Below are 18,160 nucleotides of genomic sequence, written 5' to 3' on the forward strand. Positions count from 1 at the left end.
AAATAATATTTTAAAAAATCATAAATAATATTAATTTTTAATTTTATCTTTATTTATATGAAATATAATAATTATCTTCAATTCAATCGCCTTTTTGTTTTTAGAAGAAAGAAAAACTTTACATGTAACAATGAACATAAATTACGAAGTTACAATTGAAAGACTGAAAATTAAAATTACTTTTCTTTTTCAAATTTCAACAAAAACCAGGGAAGAAACGCTATGAAATATAATATATTAACTGCTGGATAAATCTGGGCAGTGCAGCTATAGATAAATCTGCCTGCCAGGAGAGGAGAAGACAGGAGATATAACTTCCAAGTAAATACGAATATCACCAAATAAGGAACTGCAGGTTCCCATATTTATTACATTCCACATATGGATTTCGGATTTTACATCACTATCACTATATATAAATATGGCTCCTTTGGAGCAGAACCAGCCACCGGCCAATTCCAATTCTCACAACAGGTGAAACAGACCCTTACCCGATTAGATTCGGACCAGTTTTATGGCATTAAGTCTTTAAAACCAAAAAAGGGTTGGGGGTTTCACTTCAAACAGTTTGTTGGGGCCAATTGTTGAGGGGCGGAAACAGGACCAAAACTCTTCCCCTTTGGTTCCAATCTATTTTGGAATTGATGAGCCAGGGTTCTAGTTTCGAACGGACCATAAAAAGAAGGAACCGTAGTCTTGAACAGAATAAAGTAGAAAAAGAAAACCAGAAAAAACTTCAGCTCCATTTGCATATCTTCCACCATGGTCTTTCAGCAGCTTCTTGCGAGCTGAGGTAGACATAAGTAACAGTCAAATCTAAAATCTCAATAAGGAAGCAGAAACAATCACATTTAATTTCAAAGCTAAGTTAGATGCAAAAGAAACTAAATTTTAATGGCAGACATAAGTAACAGTCAAATCTAAAATCTCAATAAGGAAGCAGAAACAATCACATTTAATTTCAAAGCTAAGTTAGATGCAAAAGAAACTAAATTTTAATGGCCGTATATATCATATCTAACTCTTATTTTGTTTTATACTATACTGTTGTCAAGTGTCGAAAAAGACCACATAAGGATTAAACTTCAAATTTTGTTTCTAGAAAATAACTTCTGCAAAAGGAAATTTTCCATGGACAAGATTTTCCAAATAACACATTTGGTGCTGTTTGGTTGTAATATTGAGAATTCATTAAAAATACTAAATTCCTAACTCATAAGGCTACAAAAATGTTCGGAATTATATAAACTTTCTTTAAAATTTAAATGAGAAAAATGACAAAAATACATAAAAATGATTGTGGTAGTCACCAGAAATCAGCTGTCGTAGTCGGCTGTAGCGACCACCAATGATCATTGGAAAGTATTCTCTCTCTTAAAAAAGAGAAGTCATTTCCCTTCAACTGACTTTGTTTTTTCCTTAAATAGGAAAATATTTTTTGTTAACTAATTTTCCTGAGCATTTCAAACATCAGAAAATCAGTAATATTTCCAGCAAAATATTTTCTGATAACAAATGAAACCCAACGAGTACAAGAAGTGTATGACTAACTTCATCAGCAGGTGCCAACCTCAGAATTAGAAAGCAATTTTTCTTCCTCTTCTTCTATGAATGAGATCTCATGTATCAGTTGTTTAAATTTTTATAAAGATCTTTCTTTCTCCTTCCATTTAGATTTATAATATTTGGATCCTTGGGAATGAATACTAGTAGCTCTTACCTGAAAAGCCTTTTCTAATATGATACTGAGCCCAAAGAAGTTGCTAATCTGGACTGACTTTTCCCTCCATTAATTTCTGCAAGAAGAAAGACAACCAGAAAAACAAATATAATCCACCCTTGTAAAAGTGCACGAAACAAATAATCACAAACAAAGCTAGATTCTAAAGGGGCTATGTACCTAAGAAAATAATATTTGAAGCCTATAAAAAGGTGATTTAAGAAAGATAATTAAATCTTTCAAAAGAAAGATGATTTCGAATATATCTTCAGGGGCATAACACTGAGAAGAGGCAAATACAAAAATGCAAAGACAAATGTAGCAAAGCGAGGCCATATTTGGCTCCCTCCAGAATGCAGTTCTTGGAATACGATTCCATTTTTCCCGTTTGGTTCACAATGAATTCAATTTTTTTTTTCGTTTTTGAAATTTTTATATATGAATAAGTTGAACTTATACTGAAATGATATCTATTTTTTAAGTGCAATTCCTAATATAATCAACAAATTCTATTTCCAAAAGCGAACCAAAAGGTAAATCAGGAAATTAAAAGAGAGTAAAGACAGGGTTATACACAAATTTGTAAATTTCATTGCTAAGGGAAATATGATAATAACCTGGTAAGATGGATGGCTTTTTCTGAATATCATCACGAGGCAACAATAGATGCTGAGGATACTTGTTCTCCAAATAATATACATGCATAGCTAATCTGAACGCAGCAAAACATAAAAGTCAAAAACTCAACACAGTTGCGAGCAACATAATATAAAATTTTCAAGTAGAAAAAGAATTGAAAACGACAATGTCACCATCTACCAAAACTGGCACATAGCCAGTAGGATTTCGCTTCAAACATTCTACAGAGGTTTAACATTTTTTCTTTCTCTACAACAAAAAAGGAAACTAAGTCTTTGAAAATGGGTTCATAACAGCGGAAGTTCATAAGAAAAAATATCTCTCACAGGACTGATATAATAGCAAACTAGTATGTTTAAAAATTAATTCTGCAAAATCAAATGAAACTGAAATTGAAATGCTTCATACAAACAATCAATAGATAAAGGAAGAAACTAAAAGTTTTAAAAAAAATTATGCCTTTTTGGTTCTTAAAACTTGCCTTTCAACAAACATGATCCAAGAATTGCAATAGCAAGAAATTCCAGCAAACTTCTCACTGGCACTATTGATCTCTCTGCACGCCACTTTCAAATCAGATATAAATCTTAATACAAGCACACTGAAAAACTCTGTGAAAGAGGCTTTCACTAGTTATCCTACATAGCAGTCCAATGCATGATGACCATTTATCTTAACAAATAAGATACATGATATAGAAAGCATGCCCAACACAAAGCAAAGAACGCATGGAAAATAGTCTAGATTGAAGATAATCATGATATGCTTCAATATCATGTTAAAAAATTATACAAGCAAAAAATAATAATTAGCAAATACATTTTCAAAATCAGCTCCATATCCTTGACATCAGTCACCAATGCAATGAAAAAAAAAAGAAAACAAGGAAAATGAGACTAGGTGAAACAACAAAATACATTTAGCAAATAACATCATCTGTAAATCCAAATATATTTGGGCCCATTAGTATCCTTGTTGTTTTGGGTTTTTGCTTTCCAATTTTCAAAGAAAATTACATTTTTAAAATTAAAACATGTTTCTTTTTGTTATTTTATATCTTAAAAGAGAAGAACAGGTTACCATAACAAGAGAAAACAAACGAAGTGGTTTTCAATTATTTCATCAATCTTTTTTTCACAATTCAACTTTTCAGTGTTGGAAAATGACAACCAAAAACAGAGTTAATACCAAGAATTTCCCAAAGAATCCAGTATTATACCAATATACAAACACAAGCAAGTCCCACCGAATAACTAAATAAATAGGAATTTACTACTTGCCAATCACTTACACCATTTCTAACATCAAGAACATGCTGCCACATCTGACACTTGATGATGCACATGGAGCCATCACAATTGCAAGTCAACCTCTATGCAAAGCACTTAGTTACTGCACCATTAATCATTGGATTTCTAAATCAAGTCGATATAGATTTACGGCAAAAACTAATTTGCATCAGCTTTCTGCTTTTCTTGAACCCACTGGATATCCTGTTCCAAATTAAGAAATTATATATTATATAAGCTACTTAACATCACATTGTATATGCTTTTTTCAAAAGCCAACGATGAATAAATAAAGCAAAAACTACATCACTAGTTAAGAAAATGTTCTCAAATGTTTGAGAAGTCAAGTATCCAGAAAAATGCAACTAAGACAAAAAAATGAAGATGTTTGACATAGTTATCGGTACTCATTCAACTACAATCTTGAAAATATAAGAAAAGCACACGTCCTAGAAATTCCATCAACTATATCTTTTCCCAAGGTTTCCATAATACCCATAATTTCCTAACTTCACTAATCCTCAAGGATATAAAAAACCTACAAAGAGCCTTTTTGCATTTAACTTACGCAACTCAAAAGGATCACTTGCATTCATCTTACTCAACTACAAAGGAGCAATGGCTTTCTTCTTACTCTTCTTTTGATTAGATCCCTAATTAAGAAGTAGTGCATTTCATCAGCAGTTACTAGAAATTATTTGCACACTCAACTGATGTGGGAATTTCTCATATCACCAAGGAAAAGAAGGTGGGTGGCGTGTGCAGTTTCTAACAAAGCCTGAACAAGGCATATTTGACCATGTAACACAATTAAATCAAGAATATATTAACAAAATGAAACTTGATGATACAAACTGTTGACCTTCTTAAATAATAAAACCTCTTAGTAGATGATATTTCTGGTTTTCCAAAGGTATGGGTAGTGAATTGATTGAAAGCTTAAGCAATTTCATGTCAACTGGTCAAAATGACAAATTTAAAATCAAATTAGCAGCTCTTTTTTTTAAAATAATTTAAGAGCTTGTTTGGTATGAGTAAATTCCATTAAATTTTTGGATTTCATTTACAACTGCACATTTTCATATTTGGTATAAATAAAAATTCATTGGAAGTCTACATTCAATTCTATGGAATTGCTTATGCTTGAACCGAATTCTATCCAAATTGATAGAATTTGCAAATGAACTCTAAACTTAAGAATGATACAAGTTTCTAAACGGCTAATGAGTTTTAGATATAAGTTAGTAAAGCTATGGATTTAATATGAATTTTATAGTTAATTTTCAAAAATGAAAATTCATTTAGTTGACACTTTTTAATGAAACTCGTTTGCAAACGAGATCAATTCCATAAGGATCTATTCCAAATGCAATATAACCACTAAATTCAAACCACTATTCTTTTGGTGTTTTCCCATAATATCCAGTTGCATAGTATACTCCTTTGAGATGTAAACTTGAAAGAGCTCAAGGAGTAAAAACAGCCCATTTCTGGAGTTCCTTTGTGTAAAGAATCGCCAAAGACAATTATTAAAACAGAGTCATTTATATGCTTATCAACAAATTATTTGGATTATGCAATGTGTTATGAACAAGATAGAAAACATGCTCATGCAGACCATGCATCTCTGTATGTTATCTCAGTGCGTGTGTGTATAGATAGTCAAACAGATTGGTAGACAGAAGCTATCTGATTCAAATGTTCATGTTCCTTTTGACAAAAGAAACAGAAAATAAAGTTGGCAGGTCCTTTATGAAAGAAAGAAGAGCTACAGAAACAAACCATCCGACATATGCTATCTGACAGTTGCATAGCTTCTTCCCACTTGTTAACTCTTAGAAGCCCCTTGATAAGGTAAACTAATATGCTTAGCTCTGGAGCACAGCCCCTACTAATCATGTCTGCATACAACTTAAAAGCTTTGTCAACTTTGCATGCAAGTGAACAGCTCTCAATCAGAGAAATACATGTACTCTGGTAGGCAGCTGAAGATGACGAAAATGATGACATCTCCTCAAGCAGCTCTAGAGCCATCTCCAACCTTCCAGCCTTGATAAAATTATCAATCAAAAGTTTATAAACCGGGATTATTGGTACTGAATTATCTTCACTCAGTTCAACTAAAAGACCAAGAGATGCAATGAATTCATGGCTGAAACCTTCAATGACCTTGCGATATATTGATATGTGTTTTGGCCAGTAAGTCTGCTTCATCTCTTCTAAAAGTTTGTGAGCCTCATCTAAGAGGCCAGAAGCACAACAGTGATTTATCAAAACCCTATAGGTGACAAAATTTGGAGCACAGCCCTTGGAACCCATTTGCTGCAACAAGTCAAGGCATTTTTCAACTTTACCTGCTTTCCCAAAGCCATCAATCATTGCAGTATAAGTCACAACATTTGGATGACACCCCTTTTCTTCCATCATAAGCATAAGCTTGTAGGCTTCATCTGTCTTGCCAACTTTACATAAACCATCTATCATCTCAGTGTAAACAACAACATTGGGAGCACATGAATTTTCTAGCATTTTGGACAAGACTTTTAATGCGAGATCCAGCCTTTTATCCTTAAACAACCTGTCAATCAAAGAGCCATAAGTATACACATTTGGGGCATATCCACAATCCAACATCTTGGTAAACACTTCTTGTGCTTCGTCTAGTTTACCAACCTTGCAAAATCCATCTATTAGAGCATCATATATTATCTGATTTGGTTCACATCCTTCAACTGACATAGCTTCTAGTAAATCCCGTGCTTCTTTGACTTTGTGGGCTTTGCACAAACCATCTATCAGAGCTCCATATGTAAAAACATTTGGTTCTTTGGAGTCATTGTCAACTACCCTGAAATACATATCTACATCAGGGATATCTGCACTATCGTTCTTCATTCTCGCATAAATCTGGCAGGCTTTTTCAATCTTTCCAGCTTTACAATGACCATCAATTAGAGCTGTATATGTGACAATATTAGGAACACAACCTTTGGACAACATCATCTCAAAAATTTCATTTGCACATGACACCTTCCTCGCTTTAAGATAACCGTGTATAAGGGCAGTATAAGTAACCACATTTGGGGTACAACCATCTCTTTGCATTTCATCAAACCACTTGCGAGCCTGTTCTATTAGACCAGATTTACAAAAACTATCCAGTAATATCGTATGTGTATAAACATCAGGAGTAATACTATTTCTTTTCATTTCTTGAAACAATAGAAAAGCCTTCTCTATTTTGGATGCATTGCACAGATAACCAATGACTTTGGAATATGTGCCAATATCAGGTATAAAGCCTTTACTCATCATTTCACGAATAACATTAAATGCCTTCTCAAATTTTCCAACACCACAAAGACATCTTGCAAAATTGCTGACATTGACCTTATTCAATACAACCCCCACCTCAAGCATTTCACTATAGGCTGTCTCAGCCAGCTCTAAAACATCCATACTAGGCAAGTCTTCATTGCCACAAATACCACCAATCAATATATTGTAAACCACATAACCTGGCTGGCACCCACATTTCACCATTTTCTTGAGCAACTTATATGCATAAGAGTAGTCTCTTGATCTGCAGTAAGCATGAACAAGAGAATTAAAAATTCCAGGACTTGGAAAACAACCTTCCATAATCATCAAACTTAATATTCTTTTACACCTACCAAGCTGTTTTTTTCTCAAACATCCACAAAGCAAAATCCTATATGTCACAACGTTAGGAATACAAGAATTCGCCCGCATCCTATTCAAAAAATCCATAGCTTCTTCAAAAAGAGAAGCTTCACATAACCCAGATATCATCTTGGTATAAAGAATTGTATCAGGCACAAATTCTTCTTTCTCAATTAATGTCAAAGCATCCCTCCACTTCCCTGCTTTACAAAGAGAATGAGCAAAACAACCCAAAGTAAAGCTATCCATGCTATACCCCAAGTTTGACATCTCCCTATGAACCAAATAAGCTGTGTCTAATTTTTCAGCTCTTAAAAACACAATAACTAAAGCATTATAAGTTAATCTTGAAGCCTTGTACCCAAAATCCTTAAGTCTGCCTAATTCTTCCAATGCTGCATTCCACAAACCATTTTGACAATACTTACGAATCAAAACATTAAGCAACTTCCCAAGAACTTCCTTGTCCTCATCCTTAATTTCGCGCAAAAATTGTTCTGGTATTCTATCATTACTATTGTTGTTAGTACTCTCAATCATTTCTAACAGCGCATTATACACAGCCTGAGTGTGACTGTACCCAATTTGCCTGCCAGCCCATATAAAGAACTTAATACCCAATTCAGGGTTTTTTACTAAATTCAAAACCTCAGCTACCAAAGATTCGCTCAATTTTTCCCTAAATTGTCTAAGAAATTTCTGGGTTTTGCTCCCAAACCCATCATCATTATTCAAAATCGCATTTGAAATCAAAACGGCGTCATTTGAGCGTTTACCTGTATCAAACTTCGACTCCAGTAAAGAATCGCGTAAAAAGGAGAATTCTTTACTGGAAATGGACTCCATCCGGGAATTATCAAGAGACATAGGATCCTCAGGATCAAACAATCCTTCAAGATCGTCGGAGGAAGAAGACATGAATCTGGAGATGACACAGAGTAGATTATGAGATTGAAAATTGGAAGGGAAAATGGGATTGAACGGAAGGGAGGATAAAGAGCGCATAGAGCGAGAGAGAAGGGCCGTTAAGAGTATTTTGGTCATTCGGGTAAGGCGATAGGGCTGAAAAAAGAATGCCGGTTCTCAGGGTTTAGGCGGGAGGGTTTAGCAAGTGCAGAAACAGAGAGGAATTGACCAACCCAATTTGCATAAAATGCATGCGGCCGGACTTTATGAAGATTTTAAAATATAAAATATACGAATTAAAATGATATATTATTTAAAATTTAATATAAATAAACAAATCTTATCTAAATCAAAATCAAAATCCATAAACTAAACATATGAAATAGATGAATTGGAGCATAATTAATATGGAGATAGGCAGAGAATTTGATGCTCCAAAAGTCCAAATTCATAATAGAAAGGGGAGAGATATTATAAATTCATCGATTCATCATTCATCAACGAAAGGGAGAGGTTTGCCAAATCTCTTCGTTTCAAAATTACAATTATGCGCCTTTTTCTTTGCTTCTTTGAAAAGAATAGTCTGAGTTTCGGCACAACGAATCTCTAGTTAGATTAAGATATGCTGTTCCCCTCCCTTCCTTAGTTCCTTTCCTTTCCCTGATGCCAGTTTTTTCAGACTTTTCTGATACTATCGTTGTATTTTCATTTGGGTACCTGAGTTCTAGGGAAATTAATACGTGGGGATTTCAATTTTCAAAAATTAATTATGAAGTCCTTCACTTATAGTGGTTGTTCCGTAAAAAGAAAAAGAGTTAGCAGTGTTGTAACCTTCTGCAACAGGTTGCCATTGACGTGTGTCAATTAGAGCCCATTCTGTATGAATACACAATTGTTGCATGTTCGCCGATTACAAGCGTCAACAGAAAGCAACCCATTCGAGAGTAAGAAAATCAAACGAAAGTCCAATCAGGAGATGGAGAGTTGTAAAGGAAGTGAGTCCTGATTCTTCTTGTCTTATTTAGTTACTTCTAGGCCAATTTGGAACCCAACAAATGAGTACCCATCATAACACTTTGTACAGATGCCACTGAAGAAGAAGAAGAAGACGATGGATATTATTATTTGTCGTTATCAACTGGATGACGAAGAGTGCTTGAGGTACACACAAATTTGTGTGGTCTTTCTCTTAAGTTTTGCTTTTATACGCTCACAAATGCTAACATTTTCTTCACTTGTAAATTCTCTTTTCACCCATTTACTCTATGGATTTTCTGTTCTTGTATATCTACCTTGATTAAACTGGAGCGGCACATATTGCATTTCCTATCAATTCAGTCTCATTATCGTATTCGTACTGCCAATATGAGGCTCATAATAATTCAAATACTTGTTCCTCTGTATACCTCGTATTTGGCAGAATTTCATTTGTTCCCTTTTGTTTTGTATTTCTGGACTGAAATTCATTAAGCCCAGATAATTATTCTTAAGTGTGGTTCAGATTTTCTGAGGGTTTATTTCCTTCTTATATCGTTTTCTTGTTTATACAATGACGTGGTGATGGGTTCCACAAGTTTCGTTTATATTGCTGAAGTTTCTTTATATTCAGGTAGTTGTAAGTAATTGAGCTCCTTGATAAAGGTACTAAAACAATTTCACCTTTCCATGGACGAATACTCAGCTCAGGAACCTCTTCTTTCAAGTCAAGGTGTCAAGAAGACACCTTTTTTTATATCATCAGTGAAATGGATTCTCAAGACTCTAATGTGGGTGATTTTTATGGCATGGGTTGCTATTATCTTTTTCTACCCATCAAAATTTGGCAATGAATTGTTTGAGAAGTGGATCCGAGCCACTGATGGAACTCTTTTCGGTCTTTCAGGTTAAATTTCCTTTCTGATTTTATCTTCTGTTACCTTCCTCTGATGGTTATTTCTCGCTTCATGCTCTCAAGCTTGACATTGCAAACTTCCAATTGCAGGAAGCTTATTCCTGTTAATGAGCGGACCAATTCTTCTTATTGCATTTCTTGCTATTACACATCTTATCATCTCTGGGGAAGAGGAGTTCCAGCAGTATGTGATATCTTAACTGGAAAGTTCTTAAGTTGTTTTTGTTTGAGTCTTTTCTACTGAATTTAATATGTACATATTTTGTGTCCCTTGTATCACACTTTTTATCCACAAGATAGTTTGTTTTAAGGTATGAAATCTTGGCTATAGGAAGAAGCGTTCAAAGTATCCAAGAGTTCGCTTGTGGACATTTCCTGTTATTGTAGATGGACCATTTGGGGTTGTTACTGCTGCTGAGTTCATTGGGATTCTTCTCTTCATTGTGTACGTTGTTTGGGCTATTTATTCTTATACACTGCAGAATATCAGCATTATCTCCGCATGGCAATTGACTTTCAGAGAGAAAAGGTACATATATTCAAATTTTTGAGTCAATATGTTTTTTGTTGTTTATTATCATGAGAGAATCATGATTTTTGGCAGTTTTACATTGTACTTTTCATAAGGGTTTCCTTGTATCAGTTCTCCACTCTTTCTCCACTTAAATTGAGGATCATTCTTTATTTTCTTTTTTTTTTTTTTTTGTCTATTCTTAGGAAGGGATGCAATGCAACCTCGTTTTCATTTTCCATATGCCCTGCAATTTGTATATCTGAAAGGGCTTGACCGTAAAATTTGTTGATGTGTTTTTCTTTGTCAGTTATGTGGTGGAGGTTGAATGTTACATTCTTTCTTCTGTAAGCATGCATAATATTCTTCAATTTAATCCAGAAATTCAATGGTTGTTACATTGATTTTTACTTTTATATGTAGTTTATTTCTTCGCTTGATTCCATGACTTCCTTTATAAAAGATAAATTTTGTTAATTTTTCAGTTTGTCTGGTATAAATTTGATCAATACATCAATCATCAACCAATCAGTTTCTATCTAATAGTATTTAATCTAATCTAAAATGGATTGAATTGGGAGTTTGGAGGAAAAGGTATAAGACAATTTTGAACAGAGGGATTTTTTTTTTTCTTTTTTCTATACTCAAAGATAGAGGTCTCTTGTTATTGCAACTCTAGTCTGCTGTCAATTTGACTCGGGTCCATAGGCTACAATATATTTCAATTTCTCTTCTATATTGAGATAACTTTTGCTCTTTAAAATCCTTTTGTACAGGGGCAGGCACTCGCTTAGTATCCTTAGTATCCATTAGTATCCGTTATTATTATTATTATTATTATTATTATTATTATTATTATTATTATTACACATGGAACAATTCCCCAAAAACATTTTTTGAAATGGTCTTTCAAGTCAAACTGCAAACTAGAAGTAGAAAGCAAGATAAGGCTGCAAGGAAGTAGCATGATAATATCAATTAATGGCAAAATATAGTATATAAATTCTTAATGGCAGTAAAGTTTCCGTGGTTGATTATTACTTTGGATAAGTCATGATGCATCTGTAGTTATTGAACCTTCTTTCTTTCTTTCTGTCCTCCTTTTCCCCCATTGTGGGGACTGCTATGATCGGCTGAATATCTCTTCTAACGCAACCATTTCAGCATTTGGCTGTTAGAATTGACGGGACTTCGACTTGGGGTGATTGGATTATTTTGCTTGGCATTTTTGTTTCTTCCAATTGCAAGAGGATCAGTTCTTCTCCGCCTTGTTGATATCCCTTTTGAGCATGCTACAAAATACCATGTGTGGTTGGGACACTTAACAATGCTGCTGTTTACCCTGCACGGCCTATTTTATGTTATTGGATGGGGAATGCGTGGCAACCTCTATCACGAAGTGAGTCTCCATGCTCAAGTTTTTGTCCATGGCATTTTATGTATGCTTTCTTAAATATGCATATAGCAGTTTGCATATGTGCATTTCTTGTTTGCAGATTTACTTGTTTGCAGTAAACTTTGGAAGGATTTTAGTATATGGGACAACTCTAATGTTTCCAAGGCCTTTCTAGAGCATTTCTCCCCTTTTTAAAGCCAATAATGGTCTGTACTCGGAATTTTGCTACTTTAGATAGGCCCTAGTTAAATTATAATTAGCTTGTAACCTATTCTATGATACTTTGATAATGGAATATTATGTGTTTGGTTGTGTTTTGGAGATGGGTGTTCTGACTGTACTAAGGTACTGTTCACACAGTCAGAACAGCCCACAATATCACCTTCTCTACATGTTTTGATCCTCACTATATTGCTATATCGTTGGAAGCTCTAACTATTTCTTTTCTAGTCTTTATTATAGAGTAAGCTCTTTGAAAATGCCTTGGCACCTTAATTTTCTGCTGCTTTCGGACACCAAATTCTTGAAGTGGCTATACCTTTTTACTTAAATATTTCACAATTCAAATGCTCTGTCTTACAAACCTTGTAACCTTATTGGGGTAAAGGCTTATTCATCTACATTTTATTATTTATGCCATGAACTGAGGGTGCATTTAAATAATATGAATGTAGTCAAACGAAAAACAAGTTTGAAGTTATTTTTATTCTATTCTTCACGATGGTTTTTTAAGTTTTTCTTCTCATTTTCCATTTAGAATTTGTATAATTTGGTAGAGTGTTTTTATCATATAGGAAATATTGAGTTATATCAACATTGAGAGTTTTCAGTGTTACAACAACAACTAAGCACTTAATCAAATTAGTTAGTGTGAGCTATATAAATGATTTGTTTCCATTCTACTCTACTCATAACTAGGCTGGCACTAATGTGAAGAAGTAGTAGATCTTTTGAGACAATTTTCCTTCTTGTGATTCTAGGTCTACCTCTTCCCTTCTAGCACCCTCCACCATCAATGTGTTGCACTTACAAACTGGAGCACATGAATGTTTATGAAAGACATGACCAAAATCATCTCAGACGTCCTTCTCTTATTTTATCCCTAACTTGTGCTGCTTGTAACTTTTGTCAAATGTAGTCATTTCTAATATTGTCCAAGCTATGTGATCATGCATCCATTTTAATATGTCTATTTCTGCAACATTCATCTTATGAATATTTGGGCATTTGAGGCACAACATTCACTTTCTGTTTATTCTTTCTCAAAAATTTTCATGGCTACAAGTTGTTATTGAGTGAATAAACACTTGTGTGTATTTCTTGGACTCTAACAATGAAATTAAGATTTTTTTTTTTTTTTTTTTTTAATGACTACATGAGTCCCTAAAAGTGACTTTTCTTCTCTATCTTTTGATAAAAATTCTTTTTCCACATCTTCTTCTTTACCTTCTCTTATTTCCACTGCATGCAGCATTTCATGTGTTGTGCGCAGCAGGGTAGGCAACCACCATCAAGCTATTATCTTTCTCTTAAAGTCCATTTATTGTTTAGATTAAAACTATAAATTTCATCAATAGTTAGATCGTGTTTATAAAAGAAGTGCTATTAGGTGGATTTTCAACTTGTCTGTTTTCAAATTTGATCTTCACAAAGAACAACCCAATATAGATTCATCTGGATACATTCCTCACTTTCAATAATATTCTGTTAACCAATATTAGGACTTGGGCATGCTTGCGCGGTGCTTGACAGTTTAAGATTTTTAACATTGTGAACATTGCAACTGGAATAGGCCTATGACGTGTCACAATCTTTTTAGAACATATTAAGGTGAAGCACCTAGAACTTAAAAGTCGTTGTACCAATGCACCTTGAGTCAAAAAGCATGATAATTGATGAATCTACATTAGGTCCTGCCTTAGTGGAATACTTATTCCCATACCTGTGTATAGTTGCTTGATATGTAATGCAACCAGAGATATACTTTATGTTTCCTGAACTACTGGTAGGGCTCCTAGTTTACAATCAGCATTTGTGGAGCTTGTATATGATTGAGACCAATGCATTTTTTTTTTTTTTTGGTTGAATGATTGTGAAATTTTCATTTCGTATAGTTTGCTATCTAATGTATCATCATTGTCATAAAATTATTGAAAGTATTAGTAGATTGATTATTTGTGTGGTATGACAGAGAGGACTATGGCCATATGGTGAAATTTGTGTGCTGCAAATGCCATTTTCCTTGTTCTTTTATGCCTCTTAAGGATTATACTGTCTCACGCAGATATTGGAATGGAAAGATGTTGGCATTGCCAATCTTGCAGGAGTTATCAGCCTTTTAGCAGGACTCCTGATGTGGGTGACATCACTCCCTGGTGTGAGAAAGTGGAGCTTTGAATTGTTCTTTTACACCCACCAACTGTATGTGGTGTTTGTCCTATTCTTGGCATTCCATGTTGGTGATTTTATTTTCAGCATGGCTGCTGGGGGAATATTTCTCTTCATGCTTGATCGATTTTTGAGATTTTGCCAATCACGAAGGACTGTAGAAGTTGTCTCAGCAAAGTGCCTTCCATGTGGAACAGTGGAATTGGTCCTTTCAAAACCAGGAAGTAATAATAGTTCTTCACCTTTCTTTTGATTTGTTGCTTAACTTCTGTCACAACACCCATTACATTTTCCTCTTTCAAATTGCAGATTTGCGATACAATGCCCTTAGTTTTGTTTTTCTCCAAATTCGGGAATTATCATGGCTGCAATGGCATCCTTTCAGTGTTTCATCAAGTCCTTTGGATGGTAAATATCATCTATCCATTCTCATAAAGGTCCTTGGGAAATGGACAGCCAAGCTTAGAGAAAACATAAAAAATATATCCGCGGCAGAAGCAGCAGATCTGCAGGAGCAACCTACCCAACCAAATGCCAAAATAACAGCTTGTGTTGAGGGGCCATATGGGCATGAAGTGCCATATCACTTGATGTATGCATCCTGAACTTTATATCACATGCATCTTCATTAAGTAACATTGACATTAGATGACAATGGAGAATGAAGTGAACAGAAGTTAATACTCAATATTTTTGAAATCATGGTGATTCTTTAACTAAATCTTTCATCTTCCTTCAGAAAACGAAAAACTAAATATTGCATCTAACTGAAGAGAAATTATTGCCTTTGTTACTTTCTTTTGATGGGTTTGGCAAACTTAATTAGATCAGTTTTTATATTGTCTTACTAAATAATCCACTCCCTATCATCTGATTTTGGATATCTTGTTCTCTTAGGTATGAGAACCTCATTCTAGTAGCAGGTGGCATAGGAATTTCACCTTTCCTGGCAATCCTGAGTGATGTTCTCCATCGTATTAATGAAGGGAGATCCTGTTTACCGAAAAATATTTTGGTTGTTTGGGCTGTTAAAAAATCAAATGAGCTCCCTCTCCTATCAACCATCAACATGGAGTCAATTTGTCCATATTTCTCCAACACACTTAATCTGGAGTTTCAAATTTATGTTACTCGGGAAACAGATCCCCAATTGGTAGGTTTAATAATATATTTCAGTACTTTGTTGTAATTGCTGTCCTTTAACCATTTTCCTGTCTTTCATGTAAAAATAATATTCTTTTCCACCTTTTTTTATTATCTACAGGAAGAGGGAGTAGCTCACAAGGCTAAAAGTTCTTCTCTGTGCACAGCATCCAAGGAATGTGGCATGTCAGTGTTGGTCGGTACAGGTGATAATATATGGTCTGGACTTTATGTCATTGCATCCACAGTGGGCTTTGTTATTTTACTGGGTTTTTTAGATTTGTTCTATATAAACCCATATGGCATTCAATTATGGTGGTACAAAGGACTTCTTTTTATGGCATGTATGGCTGCAAGTATTTTAATCTTTGGAGGCTGTATAGTTGTTTTGTGGCATCTATGGGAAAGGAAAACTTCAGCCAGGGACAAATCCGAAGAAAATGGGATAAAGGCCGACAAGATGCCACGCAACGGAGATGCGGAAGACAAAAATTTGTACGAGGAAAACCTTGCACGTTCTACCATGGTTCACTATGGTTCGAGGCCAGATTTCAAAGGTAAGACTACCAGATGCTTATTTTCTTTTGATAGCCATGCAACAATATGGAGACATTGTTGAAAAAGAAGAACATGATAAAAGTAGAACAAAGCCTGAAGAGGAGTTGTAAGTTGGAGTTTTATCTACAGTAGATTCCTGAAATAACTTGTTTATCATTTGTGGCTAATGTCATTATCCATCATAAGCCAATCCATTTTAGTTCTCTTCTTGGGATTAAACAAGAAAATAACATTTTTTTGTATAATGCTAGTTTCTGTTTTGGCATACACGTTATAGGAATGAAATCTGTCACAATATGTACGACCCTTTAATTCTTAACTACAATTTACAGCTACTTGAACACGAGCTCGACTTCTTAGTAATGTAAAAGTCTGAATATTCTTCATCACATTTTATTTTCCTAAATGCAGATATTTTTGGATATGTATCAAAGCGATGGGGCCTTGTTGATGTGGGTGTCCTTGTATGTGGTCCTCCAACACTTCAGTCCAGTGTGGCTAGAGAAATCAGGTCTCAGAACCTAAGGAGAGAATCTCATAGTCCGGTATTTCATTTCCACAGCCATAGCTTCGATCTGTAGTGTCATCCTGCGATCCTTCTGTTCCCATTTACAGTATTAGCTAAGAATCCTAATGCAAAATGCATGTATAGTGTGTATATCTGTAATCTCTAAGTGAAGAACGAAGCATGCTTTCTGTAGTTTCATTCTGATGTATGTAATCCATATGTATGTATATACGCTGCCTGTCACTGTACCTAATATTTATCTGTAAATATAGCATAAGGTTAACTATTTGTGGGACTTCGTATCTGTTTATGTCCAAAATTCTTTTACTAGATCATGTTGAAATTGGATCATTTGGTATAAGTTAAGGTGAACGCTGAGATTTATTCTAAAAGTAATTTACATTAATTAAGGGAATCAAGAAAAATTAGGAACATATTAATCATAAATGTTTTTTATTAATTAAGAAAAGTATAATATAGTATAGCTGAAACTAGAAAATACATTTAATTATGACGGTATAAATAATTTAAATTATTAAGAAAAATTTTATTAATAATGTTTAAAATATACTTTGTATTATTTTTATATCGGTGACCGAGGCCTGTTTGTTTGTCGGTGGACATAAACAATAAAATTCTTCACATGCTGTATAGTTATACTACGTTCTACAGCTACCTTCCACTCCTTTATTCTTTGTTTTATTGTCTTTTCTTGTTAAATCATTAATGTATTTTTATTATTATTATATAAAACACTGTGTTTAAAAATTAGAGAAAATTGTTTTTTTTTTATTTCTTTTTAGTAACGAAAACGAGAAATCTGAATCAATTGTCAAGTTACATATTAAAAAAATCCATATACGTAGACAATGGAAGGTTATTTGACAAATCCATGTAAGTCTAATTTATTTTTTTTACAAACAAAATATTTTTTTATTATCAAATTAATGGTTGTAGTAATCCTCCTTTTTTAATAATATTTAAAAAATTAAAAAACAATTAAAATCATTTTTGTTATTATTATTTATTTTAAAAATAAGAGACTTATTACTGAATTTTTTGTGGCTATGAAGACGCGTCAATAAATTAGGTAAAAATATCCAAAAAAGGAAAGTAAGAGACATTTAAAAAATAATAATAAATAAATAAATAAAGGAGGAGGGATATCTTGGAGTGTCGGCAAAGTGCAAAATGTTTGTTTAGTTTGGTCGAAACGGCGAGTGAGTAAACTCTCTACGCTCTTACAGCTCAGCTTTCGCTAAGCGCCGCCGTCGCTGTCTTGGCTACAGCTACTGCCTACTGCCCATTTCTATTCAATCAAATTTTCATTAATTTGATAAGTACATCAACCTTTCTCCAAAAATTGAAATCATGAATTAGCCTCTCCCTCCCTTTAAAATTGAAATCATGAATTAACAATCTCAATTTTATAAACAACTATTTTTTTTTAATGTCTGTTGCATATGTTTGTACTCGTTAATCCTATTTGTTATTTATTTTTTATTAATTTTTTATTTATAATATACT

The 18,160-nt window shown here is 33.9% G+C and overlaps 2 protein-coding genes across 12 annotated transcripts; one reads left to right on the forward strand and one right to left on the reverse strand.

The window, feature by feature from the left end:
- Window positions 1–311: 311 nt before the first annotated feature.
- On the reverse strand, window positions 312–8,549 carry LOC105639420 (Tetratricopeptide repeat (TPR)-like superfamily protein). 10 transcript variants are annotated; one of them, XM_089725190.1, is made up of 8 exons: window positions 5,431–8,549; window positions 3,651–3,852; window positions 2,841–2,915; window positions 2,338–2,432; window positions 1,721–1,796; window positions 1,552–1,602; window positions 1,311–1,454; window positions 312–788 (listed from the first exon to the last, which is right to left on the reverse strand). In XM_089725190.1, the coding sequence occupies exons 1-2, from the start codon at window positions 8,374–8,376 to the stop codon at window positions 3,808–3,810; spliced, it is 2,991 nt and encodes a 996-aa protein (XP_089581316.1). In that variant the 5' UTR covers window positions 8,377–8,549; the 3' UTR covers window positions 312–788; window positions 1,311–1,454; window positions 1,552–1,602; window positions 1,721–1,796; window positions 2,338–2,432; window positions 2,841–2,915; window positions 3,651–3,807. The 10 variants fall into 10 exon arrangements, with proteins under 10 accessions (XP_089581316.1, XP_089581314.1, XP_089581315.1 ...); XM_089725188.1 differs by having other exon boundaries at window positions 1,552–1,605; XM_089725189.1 differs by lacking the exon at window positions 1,552–1,602.
- Window positions 8,550–9,244: 695 nt separating this feature from the next.
- On the forward strand, window positions 9,245–16,919 carry LOC105639422 (ferric reduction oxidase 7, chloroplastic). Of its 2 annotated transcripts, XM_089725209.1 has the most exons (10): window positions 9,245–9,399; window positions 9,920–10,120; window positions 10,220–10,313; window positions 10,461–10,658; window positions 11,805–12,039; window positions 14,321–14,648; window positions 14,734–15,016; window positions 15,322–15,577; window positions 15,689–16,124; window positions 16,537–16,919. In XM_089725209.1, the coding sequence occupies exons 2-10, from the start codon at window positions 10,003–10,005 to the stop codon at window positions 16,704–16,706; spliced, it is 2,118 nt and encodes a 705-aa protein (XP_089581335.1). In that variant the 5' UTR covers window positions 9,245–9,399; window positions 9,920–10,002; the 3' UTR covers window positions 16,707–16,919. The 2 variants fall into 2 exon arrangements, with proteins under 2 accessions (XP_089581335.1, XP_012078863.1); XM_012223473.4 differs by lacking the exon at window positions 9,245–9,399 and having other exon boundaries at window positions 9,547–10,120.
- The last annotated feature ends 1,241 nt before the right edge of the window (window positions 16,920–18,160 follow it).

The sequence above is a fragment of the Jatropha curcas genome, chromosome 8 (genome assembly GCF_041381405.1).
Source record: "Jatropha curcas cultivar XTBG-Jc1 chromosome 8, XTBG_Jcur_1.0, whole genome shotgun sequence".
Lineage (NCBI taxonomy): Eukaryota > Viridiplantae > Streptophyta > Magnoliopsida > Malpighiales > Euphorbiaceae > Jatropha > Jatropha curcas.